At 53.3% G+C, this 21,633-nt stretch overlaps 1 protein-coding gene across 2 annotated transcripts in view; it reads left to right on the plus strand.

Moving 5' to 3' along the window:
* The first annotated feature begins 177 nt into the window (after window positions 1-177).
* Window positions 178-21,633, plus strand: part of TTLL4 (tubulin tyrosine ligase like 4) — a 34,408-nt gene continuing 12,952 nt past the window's right edge. The window contains exons 1-12 of one of the 2 annotated variants that reach the window (XM_067570076.1): window positions 6,336-6,418; window positions 8,972-9,079; window positions 10,260-11,736; window positions 13,462-13,574; window positions 14,235-14,298; window positions 15,510-15,634; window positions 17,357-17,467; window positions 18,709-18,785; window positions 19,255-19,449; window positions 19,538-19,620; window positions 20,703-20,831; window positions 21,297-21,419. In XM_067570076.1, coding sequence (XP_067426177.1) covers window positions 10,346-11,736; window positions 13,462-13,574; window positions 14,235-14,298; window positions 15,510-15,634; window positions 17,357-17,467; window positions 18,709-18,785; window positions 19,255-19,449; window positions 19,538-19,620; window positions 20,703-20,831; window positions 21,297-21,419 — 2,411 coding nt within the window. In that variant the 5' untranslated portion in view covers window positions 6,336-6,418; window positions 8,972-9,079; window positions 10,260-10,345. Of the gene's footprint in view, window positions 292-6,335; window positions 6,419-8,971; window positions 9,080-10,259; window positions 11,737-13,461; window positions 13,575-14,234; window positions 14,299-15,509; window positions 15,635-17,356; window positions 17,468-18,708; window positions 18,786-19,254; window positions 19,450-19,537; window positions 19,621-20,702; window positions 20,832-21,296; window positions 21,420-21,633 lie in introns of those variants that run through there. The other variant, XM_067570077.1, reaches the window with a different exon arrangement.

Below are 21,633 nucleotides of genomic sequence, written 5' to 3' on the forward strand. Positions count from 1 at the left end.
AGCCCGCTTCTCATTATGGGCGCGGGGCCTGCAGGGGGCTGTAGTTCTCGGGGGGCGCGGGGCATGCCGGGGGCTGTAGTTCTCGGGCGCGCGGGGCATGCCGGGGGCTGTAGTTTCCAGGGGGCGCGGGGGCCGTCGTCTTCGGTGACGTTGCATCACGTGGTGTGCCGGCCCCGCCCCGGATCTCTATGGTGACGGCGGGCGGTTCGGCGGCGCCCGGCGCGCGGGGAGCCTGGGGCGGCAGGAAGACGCCGGGAGGGGCCCAGGCCGCCCGCCCGCCCCGCGGAGCCGGTGAGTCCGAGGGTCCCGCCCGCCCGCCCCGCCCCGGGAGGGGTGCCCCGAGTTACCCCTCCCCCTTCCCTTGCCCACTGCTGAGGGGACCCCCCCGGAGCTACCCCCCCGCTCGGTCCCGCCTCCTCCCCCCCGGCCGGGCCCCTCAGCGCCTCCCCTGAGCCAGGCCCATCGCCCTTCCCCCACCCTCCCGCTGTGGGGGGCCCGGCTGCCCCTGGCCCCTGCCCCCCCCCCCCGGATGCCCGCCCGCGGGGCACGTGTTGCCCCCCCCCCCCCTTGGCTGGCGACGGCCCCGGGCTGGCAGCAGAGGCTCCCTGGGCCTGGCCCCCCATTGCCCGGGGCGCTGCCCTCAGCGTCCTGCCGGCCCCTGGCAAGGGCGAAGGCTGCTCTGTAACGGGCACCGCGGGGGGGAAACGCCACCCGAACCGGGGCTGTCACCGGCGCCCAGGCGGCCCTCCTCCTGCAGAATCCGAACCCAGAGCCGCCCGCTCATAGCTCCCGCCGGGTGGGGCCGGGCGGGGTGAGAAAAAACAGGCCCCTGAGTCCTGACGTGGCTATGCCCATAAACCCCCACTGGGGACGCAGCTGTGTCGACAGAAGAGGGCGTCCGTCCTTTGCGTACTTAACGTCCGTCCTTTGCGTACTTAACGTCGCTCAGGGAGATGGCCTTACCGCCCTGCTGGGAAACCCCCTTGTGTGGGGGCAGGCTGCGTGCACATTCGGGGGCTCTGCTGGCATGGGTTTTGTCATGCAGACACACACACACCGCTATACATTTCCAGCCCACCACACCGAGTGATTCGGGAGAGAGGAAACGAACAGGGAACCTTTCGGCTGAATGGCTGGGAAGAAATCCGACACGAAGCTGGATCAGGCTTTGGCATAGCCGCCCCGAGAGAAGTGGTGGCAGTTCTCCTGCTGGTGGACAGAGCGCCAGTCACTGGCCCTGATGCAGGAACGGCTGGGAGTGGGCCCGTGGCCTGTGTTTTTTATAGGTCAGGTTAGGTGACCCCAGTGGTCCCTTCTGGCTTTGAAATTTATAAATCTAGTACATGTACGGCAGGGTCACCCGGGTGATAGACCAGGTCCTCTGATAGCTCCTCACCCTCCCGAAGTGTTAAGTTCTTACACAGCGCCAGTCACTGTGGTACCCAGCCACTGAAGGGTTAGTGGGAGCTGCAGAGGTGCATGTGAAGGCAACTTTGGGTTGTCGTCTTTTCTCTGTCTCCTGAGGTGGAGGAGCCCTGCGGGGCAGCCTTCGTGTGAATCTTTGTTAGCTGCTCTGCTGCCGTGTAAAGGAGCTGGTGACTCCAACAGGGGAGTGGTACCCAGAAGGGAAACTGAGATAAGCCTAGAGATATGTGCTGAATGCCTCCTCCAACCAGGCTGCGAGTCATAGTAGCCAGGGGTGGGGAAGCCCTGTTAGATCATCCAGCGTGTGTGAGATTGTTCCTTATTGGACCGTCACTAGTGTTCTAGCCAATCTGGTTTCCAAGGTTACACAGGATGACTGGGAGATTAGTCCCCACACGCCAACACAGCATCGTCTCAGAGACTTTCCTAAATTTTCCCTTTAATCTGACTTCGCCTAGCTATACCCCTGTATACTAGACTGCAATGGCCCCTATGGATCCTGATCTGGGCCCTAGTCTGTTAGGTGTGGTAGAAACACGTCCAAAGAGTCCCTGCCCAGGGGAGCTTACAGTCTGCATTTGATGAGAGGGGGAGGTAACTGTCAAATGAGCATGGATTTGCCTGAGAAACAGCCATGTTTGTCTCCCTCCTAGCCATTGTCAATTCTTGTCAGTGATTCCTCCCCTCCCGAGTGTTCGTACCCTGCCGACATCACAAGATTATTCCGTCCCTCCGTTGTTGCTTAGCCAAAATAATCAGATTTTGTTCCTCACCAATCGGTCTCTCCAGCCCCCTAATTGATCTTGTGGCTCTTCCGTGATCCCTTTCCAGTTTGTCAATATCTTTGGTGAACGTGGCGCCCAGAACTTGTGGGAGAGTTGTGTCAGGGCCTTGTTTGAGGAGGGACAGGGGGCTTGGTTGCATCCCTCTGTGGTGTAACAGCTGCATGTATGTGTTGCCCCAGAGTGCCGTGGACCTCGCTGCCATGTAGATTCATGCCAGATTTTGTCTGCTGTCACCTGTGGATGTTTCATTCGTGTTTCTCTCATGGAGGGGGTGTGTTTGGGATCATTTGGCCTCAGACATACAGCTGCATTTTTCCACTACACTTAAACCACTATATTGGCACAGCTACTTCAGTGTTGACACACTACAGCGACAGAAAGGGGTCTCCTGTCACTATAACTAATCCACCTCCCCCAAAGGGGGTCACTAGAAGAATTCTTCCATTGATCTAGCGCTGTCTACACCCGGGGTTAACTACTTCGCTCAGGGGTGTGGATTTTTCACACCCAGCAATGTAACTGGGTCGATGTAGCTTTTTAGTGTAGACCTGACCTTAAGTCTCATTTTCTGCCCTCGTTTCTAATCTCGAGGATATCCTAGCCGATATCCTAGGTAAAGCAGACAGAGAACGAGCCATTGTTAGGTGTTGGGGTGGTGGTAGCAGACAGCAGATGATAAATACTACAGCTTCTTACCTTTTCCCACCTCAGGTTCTCTGCGCTGATTTGCAATTATTGCCGCTTCACTACTGATTAACAGCACACAGCATGGAGAGTGTGGGTTGGGGATGCTTTCTGGCTGTTTTGGGGGGAGGGGGCAGGAGGAGGGGTGGCTTCTCTGCTCAGTATAGCATCGAGCTGGTCATAACAGGAGCATGTCTAGGGGGCACCAGCAGACTTGAGGCCCTCATCTCTGCTGTACCCCATGTTCTCCATTGCCTTTGCATGTTCTTGTTCCTGGGCCTGCACCAATTCCCCTCCTCCCACAGGCCAAGGAGATCTAGGACCACCTTCCTGGACCATGCAGCAGCACCAGGGTGAGGTGGCAGGGAAAGAGGCAATTTGCAAATATGATGGGGTTTTAAATGGGAGGTGGGTGTCCAGTCACTGGGCTGCAGAATTCAAACCTCAAGGAGCTGCCTTAACTGCTAGCAAAAGTGGAGAGGAAGCCATGGGCTGCCGCAGCCTGGCTCCTGGCTGTGAGCTGGGATGCGAGCGGCTGGAGCTCGGCTCCTGGCTTGGACCGGGGAGTGCAGGGGCAGAGCCCGGCAGGGGCTGAGAGACGGGGCTCTCAGCTCCCCACACTGCCTCTTAGGTCGATGGAAGCGCTCCTGGTGGTGACGCACTCCACCAACCGAAGGAGGGCCGTGTGGACATCAGCCACTGGTATGATTACAGCTCTGGCTGGAAGTCGACCTATATTAGGTCAACTTATTTTTTAAGTGTAGACAAGGCCTTATAGTGTGTCTGTGTGGTGGGGGTGTGGCAGGGATGTTCATGATGTCTTTGTGCACCTTAAAGAAGCACAAAGGCAAATTCCAAGTCTCTTTTTTCCCCTGAGCAGAGCACCTTTGACATCCTGCCCGGGCTGTCTAATCAAATCTAATGCTGTGATATGTTATGGAGCAGGCAGATATCTTCCCCAGTCTTCTGTTTTACATGTGACATTTTTGTGGAGAAGAGTGTGGTTCAGTTCTGGAGTCTCATGAATTGTATTACTGCTCAGCTGTTGGATTCTTTTGTTGCAGATACAGCGGCGTGCTGGGACTAGTACTCTCTGTGGGCCGCGCCAGGATTTTTAGGGGGTGTGTGTTTTAATCAGCACAGAGATATATTAGCTGTGGCCTCTGGTTGAGCAAAACTTCGGCATCCCTAGTTGTTGCTAGTGCTGGGCTACACCTGCTGCTCTCTGACCTGAGGTTTGTACAAGGGGTGTTGCTGCCAGCCGCATTGGGTGGAATAGAAACTGCGCAGAGATCCACACCCTACGTTGCGGCTGTTGGAGCCCATAGGAGCAGATGGAGGGGCATGTACTGCCCTGTGCTGCTTGTTGTTTAGTCAGTACAGCGTGCTAGACCGTTTGCCCTATGGCCTTGCTCTCCAGTCAGACACAGCCTGTCACGTGCTGGCGGTGACAGAGGGATGCTCTGCTGAGTCACATTTCTGCTCTGCACGTCTTTGATGCGTATCCTTTGGAGAAAACTGCTGAGGAGCAATTTCAAGCTAATCATGACAGTGTTCTTAATCCTTTAATGAGGCCATGCCGGGAGCTCACAGTAATAACACTCTGCACTCCTGTAACACTCTCAATCCAAGGATCTCAAAGTCCTTTATGGACTAGACTGGGTTAATCCCCCAGTACACCTGTACTAATGCATCATACAGATGGGGAGGCGAACTGACCTGCCGAAAGCTGCGGAGCGGGAGTCCGTGGCAGAGTTGAGGTCAGTTTCAAAGGCGAGATGATAACTGCCTTGCAAAGTATTTTTAGGATGGGGTTTGTAGCAGTGGTGAAATAAACTGCTCATTTGTGAAAGTCTTTGGAAATTACCCAAACAACTTGGGGGTCATAAGTCCTTGTTAGAAATCCAGGCCAGAGAAATGAAGCAGGAAATGAAGACCAAATAGTCCACGTAGAGAGTCTGTGTGATTTCTTCCATAAGAAATAGCAGGGTGAGCCAGTCTCATGACCAGGACCTTAGACTGGCAACTTGAATCCCTCCTGATGAAATCTAAGCAGTCCTAAGATAAACAGGATCAGAACCCTAGAGTCTTTTATAGATCAATGCAGGTGTATTGATATCTTCTTGACAGCAGATATCACAGCAGGTAATCCTTGGGTGCATAATAGGTGGCTTTGAAGTAACATCTATTTTCTGTGCACACCGGTAATTAGCTATATTAGCACAAGGCAATTGGCAATTTACAACCATTCACAGGTATTGACTATTTAAACTTCAGAGAGAAATAAAAACAATAGTACAGTATTATTTCATTCAATGTTAACTTCTTTTGGATGAACGGAATATAGTGAACAGGAACTGTTTGGTGACACGGGCAGTCACTAACAAGATTATAGGTAAATACAGCATACAGAGCCATTATTTACTTCCAAACTTCTAACAATGTGTGTTCAAACAGCAAAGTTGTATTTATTTTACAGTGAATGGCTCTCATTACCCTTTGTATTTCCTTTCAGTGTGTTCTCAGAGGTTGTGTTTGGGGTATTCAGCCTGCTAGGTGTAACCCTTTCTGGCCCAGTGTGGAACCCGCCTCCCTCACCTGGCGTTGGTGGATTGGCAAGGTTGATGACAAGCTGGAGCTTCTTTTACTCAGTAAACTGAACTGAATGTGCAAGGAGCAGGCCTATTGGAAAAGAGTCCATGTTCACAGTGGTTTTAATCTTGCTCAGCCCATCAACGTTTCCCTTGTTATGTTAAATTGAGACACCCCATCCCCCCCATCCACAGAACGGGGCGATGGAAGTTGAGACTGACCTGGAAATGATAAGGGACGTGGCGGTAGCAATACTTAGCTCTGTTTCAGTTGTGGAGTAAATGTTAAACACCAGCTCTGCTAATGGGGGAACAGCAGTAGAAACAGTGGTGGGGCAAACCTTCAAAGCAGAGCTGGCCTGTTCCTGGAAGCTTTAGAGCCCATTGCATGACCGCTGACAGATGCAGCTCTTGTGATCCTACTCAGCTCCCCAATTCTTACCTCACCAGTGTCAGTTAGCATGACTGGTCATTCTCAGTGTGCTATACCATCAGTCAGGGATGCGGTCAGGTAAGACCTGTTATTCAGAAGCAGCTTTGAGTCTCCCTCTCTCCTGGGAGGCGATTGGCATTTCATGTCGCACTTAGAATCATAGAAGATTAGGGTTGGAAGGGACCTCAGGAGGTGTCTAGTCCACTTGCTTTTGTTCTGTGGCGAGGACTGACAATAGCAGTAAAATCATAGATGTTAGAGATGGAAAACTCCTATGTCAGCTAGCCCATACCCTGGGGCCAGGCCAGGATTGTTCCCAGCAGCCCTGCAGCGCTTTGTTCGGTCTAGCTTTCCTTGCAGCTATTTTAGTGAGTGCTTTGAGGTTAGCTGGCTCGAGGGCTGTTTAGTTTTGAATGAGGAAGCAATTACCTGAAATCTCCAGATACTGAAGAATTCTCCTCTGAGAGTTGGTGCCTGCCTTTGCTTTGCCAGTGGCTCTGGTGAGTTGTTTGCTGTTCCAGTAGTTAACTCACTCTGTTCTCTCTCCATGGGTCACTTTTCCTTTCTTCCCATCTCTGACCATGCACTCTTTGTGAGTTTGTCTACATGGGGAAACTGACCGCTAGAACTATAGTGCTATAATTATACTGCTAACACTATGCCGGTATAACTGCTCGTGGGGAGTATTAGAGAAACAAGGTGGGGGAGGTGATATCTTTTATTGGACTCACTTCAGTTGGTGAGAGAGACAAGCTTTCGAGCTTACACAGAGTTCTTCGGATCTGGGGAGTATTCTCTGTTCTGGAATACAAGTGAGTCTATCCTGGTGTAGTTACTCCACTTCAGATTGGAGCACCTTTGTAGTGCTGTAATTCTGCCGGCCCGTTTCCTATGTAGACAAGCCTTAAGGCTAAGTTTTCACTGCTAGAAAAAGGTGGGTTGTGACAATGGGATAACTAATGCACATTAGCTGTGTTGCTGCAAGATCCTAATGGAGATAAGGACCAGGTAGATTTTACCCCAATATAAGTAGCCGAAGTCAGGCTTGCCCAGGGTTATATTGCTGACCTCGCTTAATTACATTGTGGTAGGACCTCCCCTCCCCTGGTTTCCACAAGGATTTTACGCATTCACCGTCTTGCTGTAAAAACCCACCTTTTGGGGGCAGCGAAGCCCTAGCCTAAGGGCTGATGGACACTAGAAGACTGGGTCCACCCAGCTACGTTGCTCAGGGGGGTGAAAAATCCACATCCCTGAGTGATGCAGTTAAGTTGATCTAAGTCCCTGTGCAGTTAGCGCTAGGTCCACGGAAGAATGCCTTCCTGAACCTAGCCCTGGCAGCTTGGCTGGGTGGATTACCTACATCAATGGGAGAACTCTTCTCAAGTGCTGCAGCTGTGTGGCTGGAGCGGTTTAAGTGTAGACACACCCTGAGTGAGGCATTTCCTGAGTGCTGGGTTTCTTTCCTCAGTCCTTTTTACACTTCCTTCTCACACGAACCTGATTTGTCCCCTTGAATCACTTCAGACTTCAGGTGCCTTTGCAATTTGCATGTGCCTGGGGAATGAGAGCCAGGAGGAAATATTAAGTAATCTGTTTACCAGGGGAAACACAATCCAGGCAAGTCATGGTTTCTCGGCTTCAGTCTCTGTCTTGTGCTAATTGATGTGACTGGCACAACAGGTCACACTGTGTTATTTGGTGTAGACTAGGTAACGTAACACTGCACAGCTTCACGCTGTGCCAGCTTGCTGATTCTCTCTGCTGGGAGCGAATCTCCCCCGTTCTGCTTGTTTGCATTATCTGTCGGCTCAGTAGAGAAGTGTAAGGCCTTTTGGGCCCTGGTTGGTAGGAGGACGGATCTGCGCTGTGAGTTGGGCTCGTGCTCAGGTGAGCCCTTTGGATGCCTGGGGAGTGTGGAAGCATGTGTGACATGAGACTGCGGACATTAGTGAGTGGTGTGGGAGCACATCCAGTAGGTAGGCCCAGGCCTTTCTCACTTCGCTAAGTTGTCTTGTTCATCTGTGGGGATCTGCAAATATTTGTCACGTTCTCAGCTTGTAGCTCTGCTCAGCATTGCACACACAGGTGCTAAAGAGCAATGCGCTCTGGTCTCGCTCTGAATGGTGTTAGCACCCAGCACTTCAGAACATGACTGCAGCAAGCTTCCTTTGCTTGCCAGCACACAGAGTGGGGGAGAGCAGCCCAGGAAAAGATCAGAAAGGGGAGAGTCCAGAGGTGTCATGCTTCTAAATCCTTGGGTTAATGGAAACTAAGAATAATCCAAATACTGATCCACAGGGGTGGATTCTCTTGTCTACACTTAAAACATGATAACAGCACAGCTGTACTGCTTTAGCTGCAGCATAGGCATGATCGGTGCCGATGGGAAGGGTTCTCCCGTCGGCATCGGTAATCCACCTCCCCGAGTGGGGCGACAGAAGAATTCTTCCATCAACCTAGTGCTGTCTATACGGAGACTTAGGTCAGCTTAAATATGCCGCTCGGGGGGGTGGATTTTTTACACCCTGGACCAGCGTAGTTAAGCTGACCTTATCTTATAATGCATACCAAGCCTGAGCCTTTAGAGCACACTCGGGTGACGTTTTCAGGCTTTTCTCTGCAACCGGGAGGGTTAGAAACTTACTCTGCTTTCAAACGGGAGCTGAGATTTTCATATAATCTTGACTGCAGGAGCTGGGTCTTTAAGAAAAGCACCACTATCTCAAGGTCTGCACGCAGAAGTCAAGAACCTAAAAATGTTCGAAGGGGTTCGGCTGTATTGTACATTGGTCTTGAATCAGGCTTGTGTGTGATGTCTCATCTGCTGACTCATTGAACTGTGGCTATATTTTTCGGCCGCCAAATCTGTTCTTTGGTAGTTGCTAGCGAAATTGCAAAGGAGCAGTGAAAAGGGGGCTTCTCCCCCGTACTTGGCTAAGGAAGTAAAGGCTTTTGTGTGTGCAGAGCTGTTTCAAAGGCCCCACTGAGATGTTCTTTGCAGCATCCACTTTTGTGTGCGAGACCAGCTTTCCCTCTGCCTTTGTTCCCAGTCTAGAGAGAGCTTGCATCTGTGAGAGTTAAGAACTAAGAACAGAGAATCTCTGCCTGCTTCCTGCTACCCTGTGCCTTCACCTCTGTCCTGGAAAACGCCAGTGTGGGTGAGTTGTGCGCTTCTCATCTGAGCTAGCTCCTAGCAGAACTCAAGCAGCTATCCCTTGAGCTGTGTGATACTTACAGGGGTGACGTCCTGAATCACCTTGTCTGCATGGATCTGGCTGTGTGGCAACCCAGCAATGAGCTGAATTATGAGGGAAGCAATCAAGCCACAGTTTGTGCTCTGTGTCCAGCTTTAATGGCCTTGATTTTGGCTGCAGATGCAGTGTTTGTTCTAAAATTGCAGTTCTCTTCAAAAGGACAGGTGGAAAACTCCTTCCCGTTTGGGGGTAGCGCTGTAAGTTGTACACCGGCTTCTGTGGGTGGGGGTGGTGCAATCAGTCTGACCTCCGCGGTCTCTTTCCTAATGGTTGGTTAGCATGTGTCGCTCATATCCTGCCGATGGTGACCCCTGAATTTCCCAGCTAGTTTTTAGTTTGCTGAGATGCCCCCTCCCCCCCATTACCCGAACTCGAGGCGTGTGTTAATATTTGTAACCAGCCTTGCGTATCTGAGCCCTCAAAATGGACAGAGTTCCTTGCTTTCTGGTTGGATTTCTCTGGCTCCATCTCTGCCAAACTGGGGCTGCCGTAGCCTGTGTCCGAGCAGAGTGCCAAGGTGGGGTGAGGGGATGAAGGTGGTGCAGAGCAAGCGGTGGTATCAGCTGAAGTTTTAGCTAACTTGTTTTGGGCGTCAGAGGTGAAGATCCGGGCCCCACGGGTGGGGTTAAGCTAGTCTCCTTGTGAGCCCTGGGTGCTGACATGTTGCTTTGGGTGGCCACTCTCACGCTTGTAAACTGACGTCAGGAACGTTCCCATCTTCCCTCTAAACTTCAGACGCTCCTTTTCAGCCGAGCGTAACCCGACAGCCCCCCAGGAAGAGCAGTTCACTTCTCACTGGGGTGCCCATGCAAAGCCCCCTAAGGGGCCATGGGGGCGCTCTGCAGCGTGGGGAGTGGTTGCAGCCGTTGCCAGGCAGGGATGGCTGGAGTAAGCATCAGGAAGGTGAGACCTTCCCGAAGAAGCCCGGCCCACCTACCCGTCCCCTCTAATACTGTGTTACCGTCCACTGAGCGTGCACAAAACCCTTCCTGCCTTGATGATGGGCATTGGGGCGGGTGTGAATTGCCATGCCGATGGTGCAGACTGCCGCTGAAGGTTTTGGCTTTCTGTGTCCTTGCTGCAGGCCGACAGGACCCAGAAGAAGATGCTGCTGGTACCGCCTGAGCCCCTGTTCTGAGTCCGCCCTTGCCTGCTGTGCTATGGCTCTCCATGGCCTCTGCACGACCGGAACGCTATAGCATAGGCCTCAAAAGGGGAAGCAACTTCCACCTGACCGTTCCAGCCGCGGAGAGGCCGCCCGGGAGCAAGGCCTGGTTCCTCACTCAGCAGCAGGTGAAGCCTATCTGGAAGCTAGAGAGAAAGCATGTGAGTACTTTCCAGGAGCACAGCCCAATCCACTCAGGGATCCCTCCCCCGCGCGCCTGCTTCTTGTACCCAGCCTCGCTATGCAGCAGTCGCCCGAGTGAAGCAGCGCACCCAAGCCTGTCCCTCTCCCGTTCTCCGCCCCACTCCTTCCTGGACCTCGCCGGGAGCACGTTGCTGTATCGGCGCTCGCACTTCAGACACAAGCCCTACCAGAGACTTGAGTCTATCTGCTTACGGTCAAGTGCTTCGCAGAGCACGCAGCTTCCTTTCCCATCCAAAAGTCTTCAGGGCTGTACCTCTCCTACTGACTGCGGCATGTCGTCCTCGGCGCTGGAGCCGTTCCCCCGGCCAAGTGCAGCTGGGGAGTGCCCCAGTTCAGGGGGGAAGAGCTCTCCTCTAGGCTCAGGTAAGCAGATGTCCAGCCCATACAAACCAGTGCTAAACAATAACTCCTTCCTACGGCCAAACAGTGCTAAAGTGCCTTCACTGCAGTTGCCAGAGAACAAGAAACTGAAGAATACCCCGAGGTCTCCCACCATACCTTGGTCCCATTCTGGGGGGAATGGGGATGGCTCCCCCCTGAGTCTGGAGAACAGATCTGTGAAAGGCAACGGCCTCGCGCTGGAGCAAACCAGCCCCATGCCCCGCCTGTCTCCCGTTCAGACCAGCACGGCCCTCAGAGTCGAGCGACCCTCTTGGCACTTGGAGGATAGCGAGAGCAGGGTGCAGAGTTTGAAAGCCAAGGAACGAGAGATCCGACTCACGGAAGCCGTGAGAAAACTGACTGGGAAGGCGAATGCCTACAATGAATTTGGTCGCAGAATTGAGAGTTCCTGCCTTATGAACACAGGCTTCCAGTACAACCTCTTCAACAGGAACAGCCGCTGGAAACAGCACCTCATTGCCCAGCTGAGCCCAAAAGAAACCGCGGCCCCCTTGAACTTGGAGATTGGGAGCCGCTGCCTGAGCGGGAACCTGAGCCTTGCTGGCCCTGACAGCGCCGTTGTCTGCACTAAACGAATCAGTGTTCGCCTCTTAACCTCCAATGCTGATGCTTCCGACCCCAGCGCCCCCTGTCGGACTGTGAACTTCCTGGCTCTGAGCAGTGGAGACCAAACGGTAAAAGCCGAGCCTGCCCACCACACCGACGTCTCGGCAGTAGCAGCCCAGCTGGCCACCATCCAGCTGAGCAAGGATTCGAAATGGGGGCAGGCTGCTGCCCTGAGAGACCCAGGGTGAGTACAGCAGTACAAGTCCTCCGGGATCTCTCCTTTGGGGGGTCGACTGGGCTGCCGCGGCCTCGGTGCCTCTCGGTAGTTCTCGTCAGGCGCCGCTCGTGTGGGGCTCATGCGTTTCTCTGTGTTCTTAGAGCCGCTCCAGGGTCCGGCTCGTGAATGTGGGGGCTTGAGGGAAGTTGGTAGCTTGAGAGCACAGGCAGGGTACCTGCAAGTGCTTGGCCGTGTGCCACCATCCATTTCAGCCGTAGAAGTGAGGGAAGCAGCGTGCTCCAGCCTGGGGGTTGGCCAGCATGCCTGGGTTCTGTCCCTGGATCTGCCACTGACTCCCTGTCACCTTGAGCGAGTCCCTTCACCACCCATCTGTGCCTCGGTTTCCCCATCTGCCAATGCTATGGACTCACGTTTGTGAACAGCTGTGTAAGTCCAAAGCTGCAGCATTGAATCAGGCAGCTACCAGCTGGCTCAACACTTTTTCCAAGCACTAATGTCTGTGTGAGGAGGAAGTTTTCTGACCTGTAATAATAAAAAATAGCCCTTTGGTGCAGGTGGTGTTACGCTCTTGGTTTCCTGAGCTAATAACAAACATTCAGACAAAAATGAAAGGGAAGTGCCCTGAGCTTTTGAGAACGTGTCTCTGGCCAGGGGGGAAACCGAGTGAGGAAGGGCAGGTGAGCTGCCAGGTATTGGGTAACGGTTCTTGATTAAATCCCAGATCAAAGAGACCTCGCTCCCCTGTGATCTGCCTGTAATTATCTCGCTTTCCTAGTGGATCTGCCAGCCTCTCTGTGCTTCCTGTGTGCGTAGGAAGCTGAGCCGCTGCAGGCTGGGCCTTTAGACTGTCTTTGGTTCCAATACTGTAGCTGGTGGTGTGGCAGCTTGCTGAAGTGTGTCTGAAAAATGAGCACGTGTGTCTCAGCACCAGCCTGGTTCTGAAGTGGTAACACTCACTCTTCCCCTGAAAAATGCAGCCAGTTTCAGATGCTGCCCTTCACTCGGGGGAAGGGGCAGTCGCAGAGGGTCCAGGCTTGTGTCTTTAGTGGGTAAAATGCCAGAGCTGCAATCCCTAAGAATTGACTGGCCTTATGTGAGCTTGGAGGTGATATGGGGGGCTGCAGGGGAGGGGATTGAGCTGCAGGGGAGGGGGAGAGAAACCTGCAACTAAAACTTCCAGAGCAAGGTTGCACTACCCCAGCAGCCCTTGAGATTCAAGGGAAGGCTTTCTGTTTCACACTGAGAAGGGGACAGAAGATAGGAAGGATTTGAATGGCTGAGGGTGAAGAGATGGAATTGATTTGAATCTCCCCAGTGCTGGAGCGAAAGAGGCGGGCATCTCCCCTGTTGGTGTGCTTGGGTGTCGTGGCCTGCGGTAGTGAAAGGACTGGCTGACGTGTCACCCGGAACGGGTTTTACCCTTCCACCCTTCAGCTTGACTTTGTGCCTGTGACCAGGGCAGAAGTACTGTGCCTCCTGAGATGTCTAGTGAAGTGCTGCCCCTGGTAATAGTTCCCCTGCAGCCTTCCCCTTCTCTCGTCTGACTGCAGAGGTCTGAACCTTGTGGATGCCGTGGGTCACTCTCTAGCAAAGAGAGACATGGGCAGCCATAAAACTCCAAGTGTCAGACTGACACTTGGCTGAGATCCTTCTCGTGCTGTAATGGAAGCAAACCACACATGCAGCTGCACGGATGGACTTTACCTCTTAGTTTAATTCCTCGTGTTCCAGTGCTGCTGTCAACCTGCCCCTGCTAGACGCAGATGAGACTGAAGATGATGCAGAAGAAGAGCTTCCTGATGGCTTAGAAGATGGCTGTTGTCCGGATGAGGAGGAAGAGGAAGGTGAGTGCTGCTGTCACAAGTAGCGTGGTGGGAGACGTTCTTGGGAATCTGTGAGCAGTGCTCTTCCTGCTTTACGACTGAGCTGGCTGGCTGAGGGCAGAGGTGGGGTGATGCTAGTCTTGGATTTGGAGACTTGGGTGTGAGGAAGTCCATGGTCAGTGGCTCCTCAGGAATCTTGGACCCAGTATTTGGGATTCGCTGCCCCAGAATTAGAACCGATTTGTGGCTACAGGGACCCTGTAGATGTTTTTCGCCTTCCTCTGCAGCACAGGACACGGGTCACTTGCTGGTGGATCCTCTGTACCTTGAAGCCTTTAAACCATGATTTGAGGACTTCAGTAACTCAGCCAGAGGTCAGGGTCTATTACAGGAGCAGATGGGTGAGATTCTGTGGCCTGTGTGTGTTGTGCAGGAAGTCAGACTAGATGATCATAATGGTCCCTTCTGACCTTAAAGTCTGAGTCTTTTGGGGCATTGAACAGGGATCATTTGAAACACCTGTGCGTATCCCACATGGCCAGTTTCCTGCGGCTGCTTGGGGTGGTGAGGGAGGCTTTGAAGAGCTTTGGTGAATCTTGGTTTTCAGACTTTTTTCCCCCTCCTCTTCAACAACATCCCAGGAGACCCTGTCCTTGTCTAATTTAGTCTTTTCTCCTGCAGGCGAGTCGGACAGTTCCTCCGTCACGGGCTTATCACCCAATGGTTCTGTGGCTCTTATATCCAGGTTAGTTGCTCTAAACGGGGTACTGCAGCAGAGCTGGCTGGTGTCTCTGGCAGACGGTTGGATCCTTGGCAGAGGGGCGGCTTTTTGGTTTAGTACACAGAGCATGTGTGGTGATTGGCTTTCAAATCCAAGTCAGCTGTTTTGGAGACTGGGGCTTTCTGTCCCCCTTAAGGACCAGTCTGCAAATACCTTTGGAGGCAAACACCAGTTAGCTAGCTACACGGTAAAGCACCTGTCTTCAGTTCACTCCCACCCTTTTGTTACTCCTGGTCACAGGTTCAAATTTGCCACAGCTGGACTCAGTTGTGGCTCTCTGACCACTCTCTGGCCTGTATAGGTTGGTCTTGGGGGGCCCCTCGATCCAGTTTCTAGTGAACCAGTATTAATTATAAACCAGCCATATGATTGGCCCTGGTTGGCCCCTTGTCTTTTGCAGTGGGGAGAGAATAGGTCTTGGAGGCTGCGCGTCTCTCTAGAGCCCTTGGAAATGGGTTCCTCTGGCAGGAGGAGGGAAGCTTGCTGTGACACTGCCCGTGCTGCTCCTGTTCTGTGGCTAAACTGGGCCTCACGCTCCAGGGCTGTCAGTTTGATGCCTTCCACTGCACTAAACTTGCTCAGGAAATGGGGAGGGAATGTGGTAAATGAACCCAAGAACGCTGCGGGAGTTCTGTGCGGTTTGGCCCGCGAGTGATAGGTGAAAACTCCTGATGAGAGAGCGAGCTGTGCCCGCGATAGATAGCGTGTCTTCTGTGCAATTGTCTGACTGTGAGGGCTGGGTTTGTCCCGGGCTGGCAGCCTGTAAAGGGGCAGATCTAGGGGCTACAGGTCACTTTGGGATGGATTCCCTCTCCAGTCAGGACAATGGAGTTCCACCAGGGGTAACCCTGACCCTTCCTTTTCTATCAGCCAGACTTCCTGTCTGACCTGGAGCAGAAACTGATCCGCTCAGTCTGTCCCTGACTGGCCTCAGGGCCTTAAATCCTTCCTGATGGCTATTGCATCACCAAGTCTCTGAGCCCATGGCGGTGAATTGCAGGGAGCTGGCACTGAAAAAGCCTCCTGGGGAGCTGCCCTGAGGTTTGGCTTCCTAGCTTGTGGTCACCCAGGGAAGCTGCCAGATGAGCAGGGCGTGTCCCTTTCTCTGGTTGTCAGCACCTCATCTCTTGTCTCAAAACCCCAGCCTCCTAACCCTCCCTTCCTTATTATTCCAGGAATTGTATTGAGTGTTTGGCCCAGCCGCTTGAGGCCCAAGAGCGAATCCTCAAACCAGCTCTCGTACGCAGTTTATTCCCTCACGTGCCTCCAACCATCTACTTCAGTACTCGGGACGAGAAAGGTGAGCCGGGTCCAGGCGCCTCTTGGAATGCAGAGCGTGGGAAGGGGCCTGGGAAAAACCAGGAGCACGTGCCGGAGGTGGGTCGGGTCTGTAGGGGATGGAAGGAACAGTTGGTAGCTGTAGGCCGGAGTGAATCACATACACTCATTACTCCTGGGGGAAATCCGCACCAATATTTTCAATATTCTGCACACACTATTTTAAAATTCTGCAAATTTTATTTGTCAAAATAACACTGTGTAATCATGCCAGTTTCAATTATTTTGGTAATGTATTTCAAAATGCCTGCCAGCAACTACGTCTGTAGCAATACAGACACACAAAAGATTCCCTCAGGAGTAGAGAGTTAAAGAAACCCCTACGACAAACCAGTTCAGTTTCTGCAGAGCCCAGCCGGGGGGCCAGACACTTACTTCCCCTCCCCACAAAGCCCAGCCGTGTAGCTCCCCTCAGCACAGACATTTGCACCCCCAGATCCCAGGGATCCAGAGGGAGAAGCAGCCTGCTTCTGGATCCCAGACCTGTATGCAGTTCCCTGCACAGCGCCTCCTTCCTTCAGGACCTGCTGGGAATCCTCTAGCTCCGACCCTGCCCCTGGCAGTGTCTTCTATTTGCCAGCTGGGCTCTGCTGGCTCCAGCAGCCCCTAGTGATGGCCAGCAGCTCTGCAGCCCATTTCTGCGGCGGGTGCGAAAGGAAATTCTGCGCAGAACATTAGTTTCTGTGCAAATTCTGCAGGGCTCAGAATTCCCCCAGGAGCACGTAATGGTGGGTAACAACCATGTCAGCAGATGGTTTGAAGTAGGCCGGCTGGGTGCTCCCTTCTCATCCCGTGATAAAAGAACAAGTAACTGCCTCTGTGAAATTAAAAGAACAAACTCAAGTGACCACCCCACCCCCTTTAAGAATTAACCCATGGAACTCCCTGCCCCATGTTATGGAGGCAAATAGTTATGCGGGATTAAAATAACCAAAGGGATTAGAAATGTTGGTGGCTAAGAACAACATCTGCAGGGACAGTAGCAAGGATAGCACTTCTTCCTGCCTCAGGGCAGCAGCTGATCAGGAGGCAGTGTCGATAATACAGCTGTGCTCCTTTGCATAGTTCATTCCATTAAAGGGGGTCTTGCGCCTTTCTCTGAAGATTTGACGTTTCCTGCTTCCAGAGGCTGCTGATCCAGACAGCTCACTGGTCTCTGCTGGGATCGCAGTCCTGAGAGTTTTAGCCAGTGAGAGAGAAGAGGTGTTAGAAGTATTGGTGGTGGGAGTTCAGGTGAAACCAGCAGCCTGTCCCCTGCTGGGAAGGCTCCAAGTGCAGTAGTGGGCTTAAGAACCTGGAGCTGCTGTCTGCAGTCTTCTCACCATGGGAGAACAAGGGGCACTCGGTGTGAGGCTCTCCCTCACTGGATGGGTGCGTCCATTTGACGGAAGGGATTGAGACCTGCTGGGTGGGGCTCTACCCACTCCATTTCCTGGCTGTCCTTCAGTTCTCTCGTCTCCAGGCTAATAACTTGACCTTGGAGAATTACCCTGTGGTCCTAGCTGAGTACAGAACTCTCCGTCACCTTTCCTCCCAATCAGCTGGTACATTCAGGCCCGTATTCACCCGTCAGTTTAAGCTGGTAAAGCCATCTGGGATCCTTCAGGACAGAAGTGGCTATAGAAAGGTTAGATCTTGTTTTTCCTTCTTCTCTTACATTTGCAATCACACCCTTCCCTTCCAGTGGAGAAGCTCCCCTGGGAGCAGAGGAAGCTGCTGCGATGGAAAATGAGCACCGTCACTCCCAACATCGTGAAGCAAACCATCGGCAGGTCCCACTTTAAAGTCAGCAAGAGTAAGTTGGCTGAGTTGGCAGGTGCTGAGCTCCCCCCAGGCCTCACCCCTCTCAGCCTGGAGGTGAAGGTGTCTCATCCCTCCCCAAAGAGGAATCTGCTTCACACACAGGGACAACCTGAGGGCAGTTCTGCTCTGGGTGGCATTAGTGGGTTAATATGTTGGCCTTTTCACTGCTGGAGACTTGACTTCTGCTAGGTCCCAGTTGAATACGTGTAATGGTCTCGGCCTAGCCCCGCACAGCCATGTGCCTGCACTGCCAAGGTCCTTGCAGAGAGTGGCGTCACTAGCGGTTTCCACTTGACATGCCCAGGGCAGGGCTAGGTGGATTGCGAGTCAGGACCGAGAGACATCGGTAGAGCTGAGTGTGGGGAGCAGAGACGGGACTAGCTGGGGCATGTCAGCAGAGCTGCAGTTGAGTTTGTGTCTAGCTGATGCCGTTGCACTCATGAAAACTTTGAAAGGCTCCCGACATTAAAACCCAGATGTGTTCCTTCATCTCCTAGACAGGTGGTTCGTTCACTCGGCGCCCTGGGGAAGGGAAAGCAATCATGTCCTGTTATGTGGGTGTAACTGGAACTCATGAACACAGAGTTCCTGCTGGCTGGAGGTTTTACAGTCGCGGAGCTGTGCGAGTCAGATGCGGGGACGGGGGGAGCCTGCTTAGATCATTCGGCTCCTCTGTCCCCTAAAACGTGTCCTTCCAGGCTTTGGCCCGTCTAGCGATGGGGCTCCTACTTGTGTCAGGACACCTGTCCTCCGCCTGATACTGAAGGAATACAGCAAGCTGCTGGCGAAGAGGCACTGTAACGTAGTGGAGCGGGAACCAAAGAAGTCCTGAATTCTCCCACTGCCTCCTCTTAGCTTTGGGCAGGACTCGGAACCTCTCTGTCTGTCTCCCCATCAGTAAAAATGGGGCTGGTTAGTTGTCTGCCTGTGGGAATGAATTCACGAATGTTTGTGTGGTGCTGTGGAGATGAGAGGTGCCGTCTGTGTGCTCAGTGCAGGGTGACGTCTGCACCAGTGATAGCTTCACTGGTGGGGAAACTGGGTCCTAGCACGTGCAGTTGGCGTGGCGGCCTCGTCGGAGCTGGAGGGGTGTCAGCAGCGTCTGTGCCTGCTTCCTGCTGGTGGCGTCTAGGCCCCTCCCGCCTGTCCCTCGGGTGTGAGGCGGGGAGAGTGATTGAGCACCCTTGTTTAAGATGAATTTGGTCCCCGATTTTGTCTCGTCTCCTCCTTCAGAAAACAGCGACTGGTTGGGCTGCTGGGGCCATCACATGAAGTCACCCGGCTTCCGAGCCATCAAGGAGCACCAGAAGGTATGGAAGCGTTGGGGCTCAGTGCGCGGGATGCTGTCTGGCCGAGCTGCGTGCGCTTCCTTGGATACCCATTGTCACGGGCCAAGGGATTCGGCCAGGATGGGTTACCTTTACGGTCTGCTGCATCGAGACCACTTCCCAAAAACTCCTGCAGTGATGCGCACTGCTCTTTGGGGGAGAGGAGAGCCCTGGCAGACCTCCTGCAGCCTGGAGCTAGACAAAGGGCAGTGCGGGGGTTTGAGGGCAGGAACCTGTATAACAAAGGGGTCTTGCTCCAAGTAAATAGGGTATATTTAGCCCTAGAAGTGCTGGCCATAAAGCAGTATGCGGTTGTTAGTTCATGCTGCCTCGCCAGGGGAGGGCAGAGGACGGAGGGTACCCCAAGCGCAGGGGCAGCGTGGCGGGAAGGCTGGGACGGGGCAGTCGGCGAAGGACACCTCCTTACTGCTGCTGGTGTGTTCTCTCCCAGTTAAACCACTTCCCTGGCTCGTTTCAAATCGGGAGGAAGGACCGTCTGTGGCGCAACCTGTCCAAGATGCAGACTCGCTTTGGGAAGAAGGAGTTTAACTTCTTCCCCCAGTCCTTCATCCTGCCCCAGGACATCAAGCTGCTGAGGAAGGCCTGGGAGGAGAGCGGAAGCCGCCAGAAGTGGATCGTGAAACCAGTAAGAACGAAGCGGGGTCAAGTGACTTACCCTGCTGCCGCTGCAGCCAGTTAAGCTGATGCCCTCTTTCTTGTGTATGTTTTTCCAGCCGGCCTCGGCCAGGGGCATCGGGATCCAGGTCATCCACAAATGGAGCCAGCTGCCCAAGAGGAGACCATTGCTGGTGCAGAGGTGAGCTGGGCCTTTCCACGCCCCCTTCACTCAAAACAGGATACAAACAGATTAGAATCTACTTCCGCCCTCTTGTCTTAGCTTCAGCCTGAGGCCTCAGAGCAGGTTGTTGCACCCCCTGGCTCGGTGGGACATGAGCATCTGACAAGGATCAGGAAACCTTTGTTCGTACTGAAGAATTAATGAAGCTGTGTCTTCTTGCCCATCATTCAGTGGCTTTGGCCTATAGTTAGAGACTAGGGCTGCAGGTGCGTGGTTCCCTTTCCAGAGCTGCTTCCAGAAATATACTTGGAGGAAACCTTCCTCTGTGTGAAATAGTTTGTGGCATGCTCTGAAATCATTTCTTCCAGCACCAGCCTAATGATCCGTCAGGCAGAAGCTCCAGCTTCAGCTCTCCCTCTGTGAAATACAGAAGATGGTTGTAGTGTAATCCTGGTGGCTTTCTGCTCCAGCCAGGGAATCTGATTTCTACAGGCAAACCTTTTCCCAATACACTCGCAGGCAAGACTTCCCCTTGAGGCTGAAACAGAACTGGCTGGAAAATGGAAATTCGTTCCAGCAAAAACTGTCATGGGTTTGAAAAATGTTCCTTCCCAAATTGGGATGAAAATGTAAAAAGGTGAAATTTTTCACGGGAAGGGATTTCCAGCAAAATCCAGGAGAACCAACATGGAACCCTTCAGCTTGCTGGCTGCCTGCCCCACAGAGCCCGGTCACATTGACAAGAGCTCCCAGATGGGGAGCCATCATTGCCATTTTTTCCAATGGAAAATCAAAATTTTTCAGCAAAACTGAAATTTCCCCCTGGAAAATTTTGATTTTTGTGAAAAGGGCATTTTCGGACAGGAAATTCCCCACCAGCTTTACTCCCCAAACCGAGCTGGGAGTTTGCCGCCCGCTCGGTGGGTAAGCTCTTAAAGGAATCTTCAGGATTCCCTGAGTTACCACTGTGCTGGCACCAGGTCTCTTCCCATCACGGAGATGCTGCATCTCCTGTAGCAATGCCAGGGCAGGCCCCCTCCTGTGCCCTGCACCGTGCAGAGTTTATCCCACTCACCGTGTTATCTTGTTCTCCTTTGCAGATACTTGCACAAACCCTACCTCATTGGCGGAAGCAAGTTTGACTTGAGGATTTATGTTTACGTCACTTGCTACGATCCCCTCAGGATCTACTTGTTCAGAGACGGATTAGTACGCTTTGCGAGCTGCAAGTAGGTCTCACCGGAGCAGCGCAGTCTGCAGTGGCGGGGGTGGGCAGCTGACGTGGGGTCCGCAGGCTGGAGCCTCTCGACAGCCAGTGGTCATGGTTTGTTAGACAGCTGCTCCCCTGCCGGGACGTCGCTTCTGTTGATAGGTTGATAGGATTCGGGGAGGGAGACGCTGGCTGCCCCATATACGGGAGAGTGATCACAACTGCTGGTGCTTGGCTGAGGGGCCTGGGGACGTCTGAGACCATGTTATCTTGTGCTGTCAGTGCCAAGCCCCCTGGATGGTGGGCATGAGAGCCGTTGATGGGCTTTCCAAACACCCCTGCGGGGGGAGGCTGGGAAACGCGAGGTTGGGTTGGAGCTGGGATTGGAACGGAGCTCCCAGCTCGCACCGCCTGCCCCATGCCTCTCGGCAGCACCTGCTCGGTATCAGATCGCGCTGTTCCTCATCTTTCTCCCCTGGCTCAGGTATTCCTCCTCCATGAAGAGCCTCAGCAACAAGTTTATGCACCTGACCAACTATAGCGTGAACAAGAAGAACACAGAGTACAAATCCAACTCAGACGAGACTGCATGTCAGGGGCACAAGTGGTAAGGGCAGGGGGGGACGTACGTACGTAATGTTTGCAGAGGCCGGGGCAAGGACAGCTTCCTTTTGCTGCACTCTGACTCACTGTATGGTATCTAGCTGCTAGTGGCATTTATATCATACTTCTATCCCCGGAGCTCAGAGCGCTTTGCAAGGGTGGAGCGGTATCATCCCTGTGTTCGATGGGGAAACTGAAGCAGGGAGCGGGCAGGCAGC

This window comes from Emydura macquarii, unplaced genomic scaffold (genome assembly GCF_026122565.2).
Source record: "Emydura macquarii macquarii isolate MOO-44397 ecotype Brisbane River unplaced genomic scaffold, CSIRO-AGI_Emac_v2 contig_2988, whole genome shotgun sequence".
NCBI classification, from domain to species: Eukaryota; Metazoa; Chordata; order Testudines; family Chelidae; genus Emydura; species Emydura macquarii.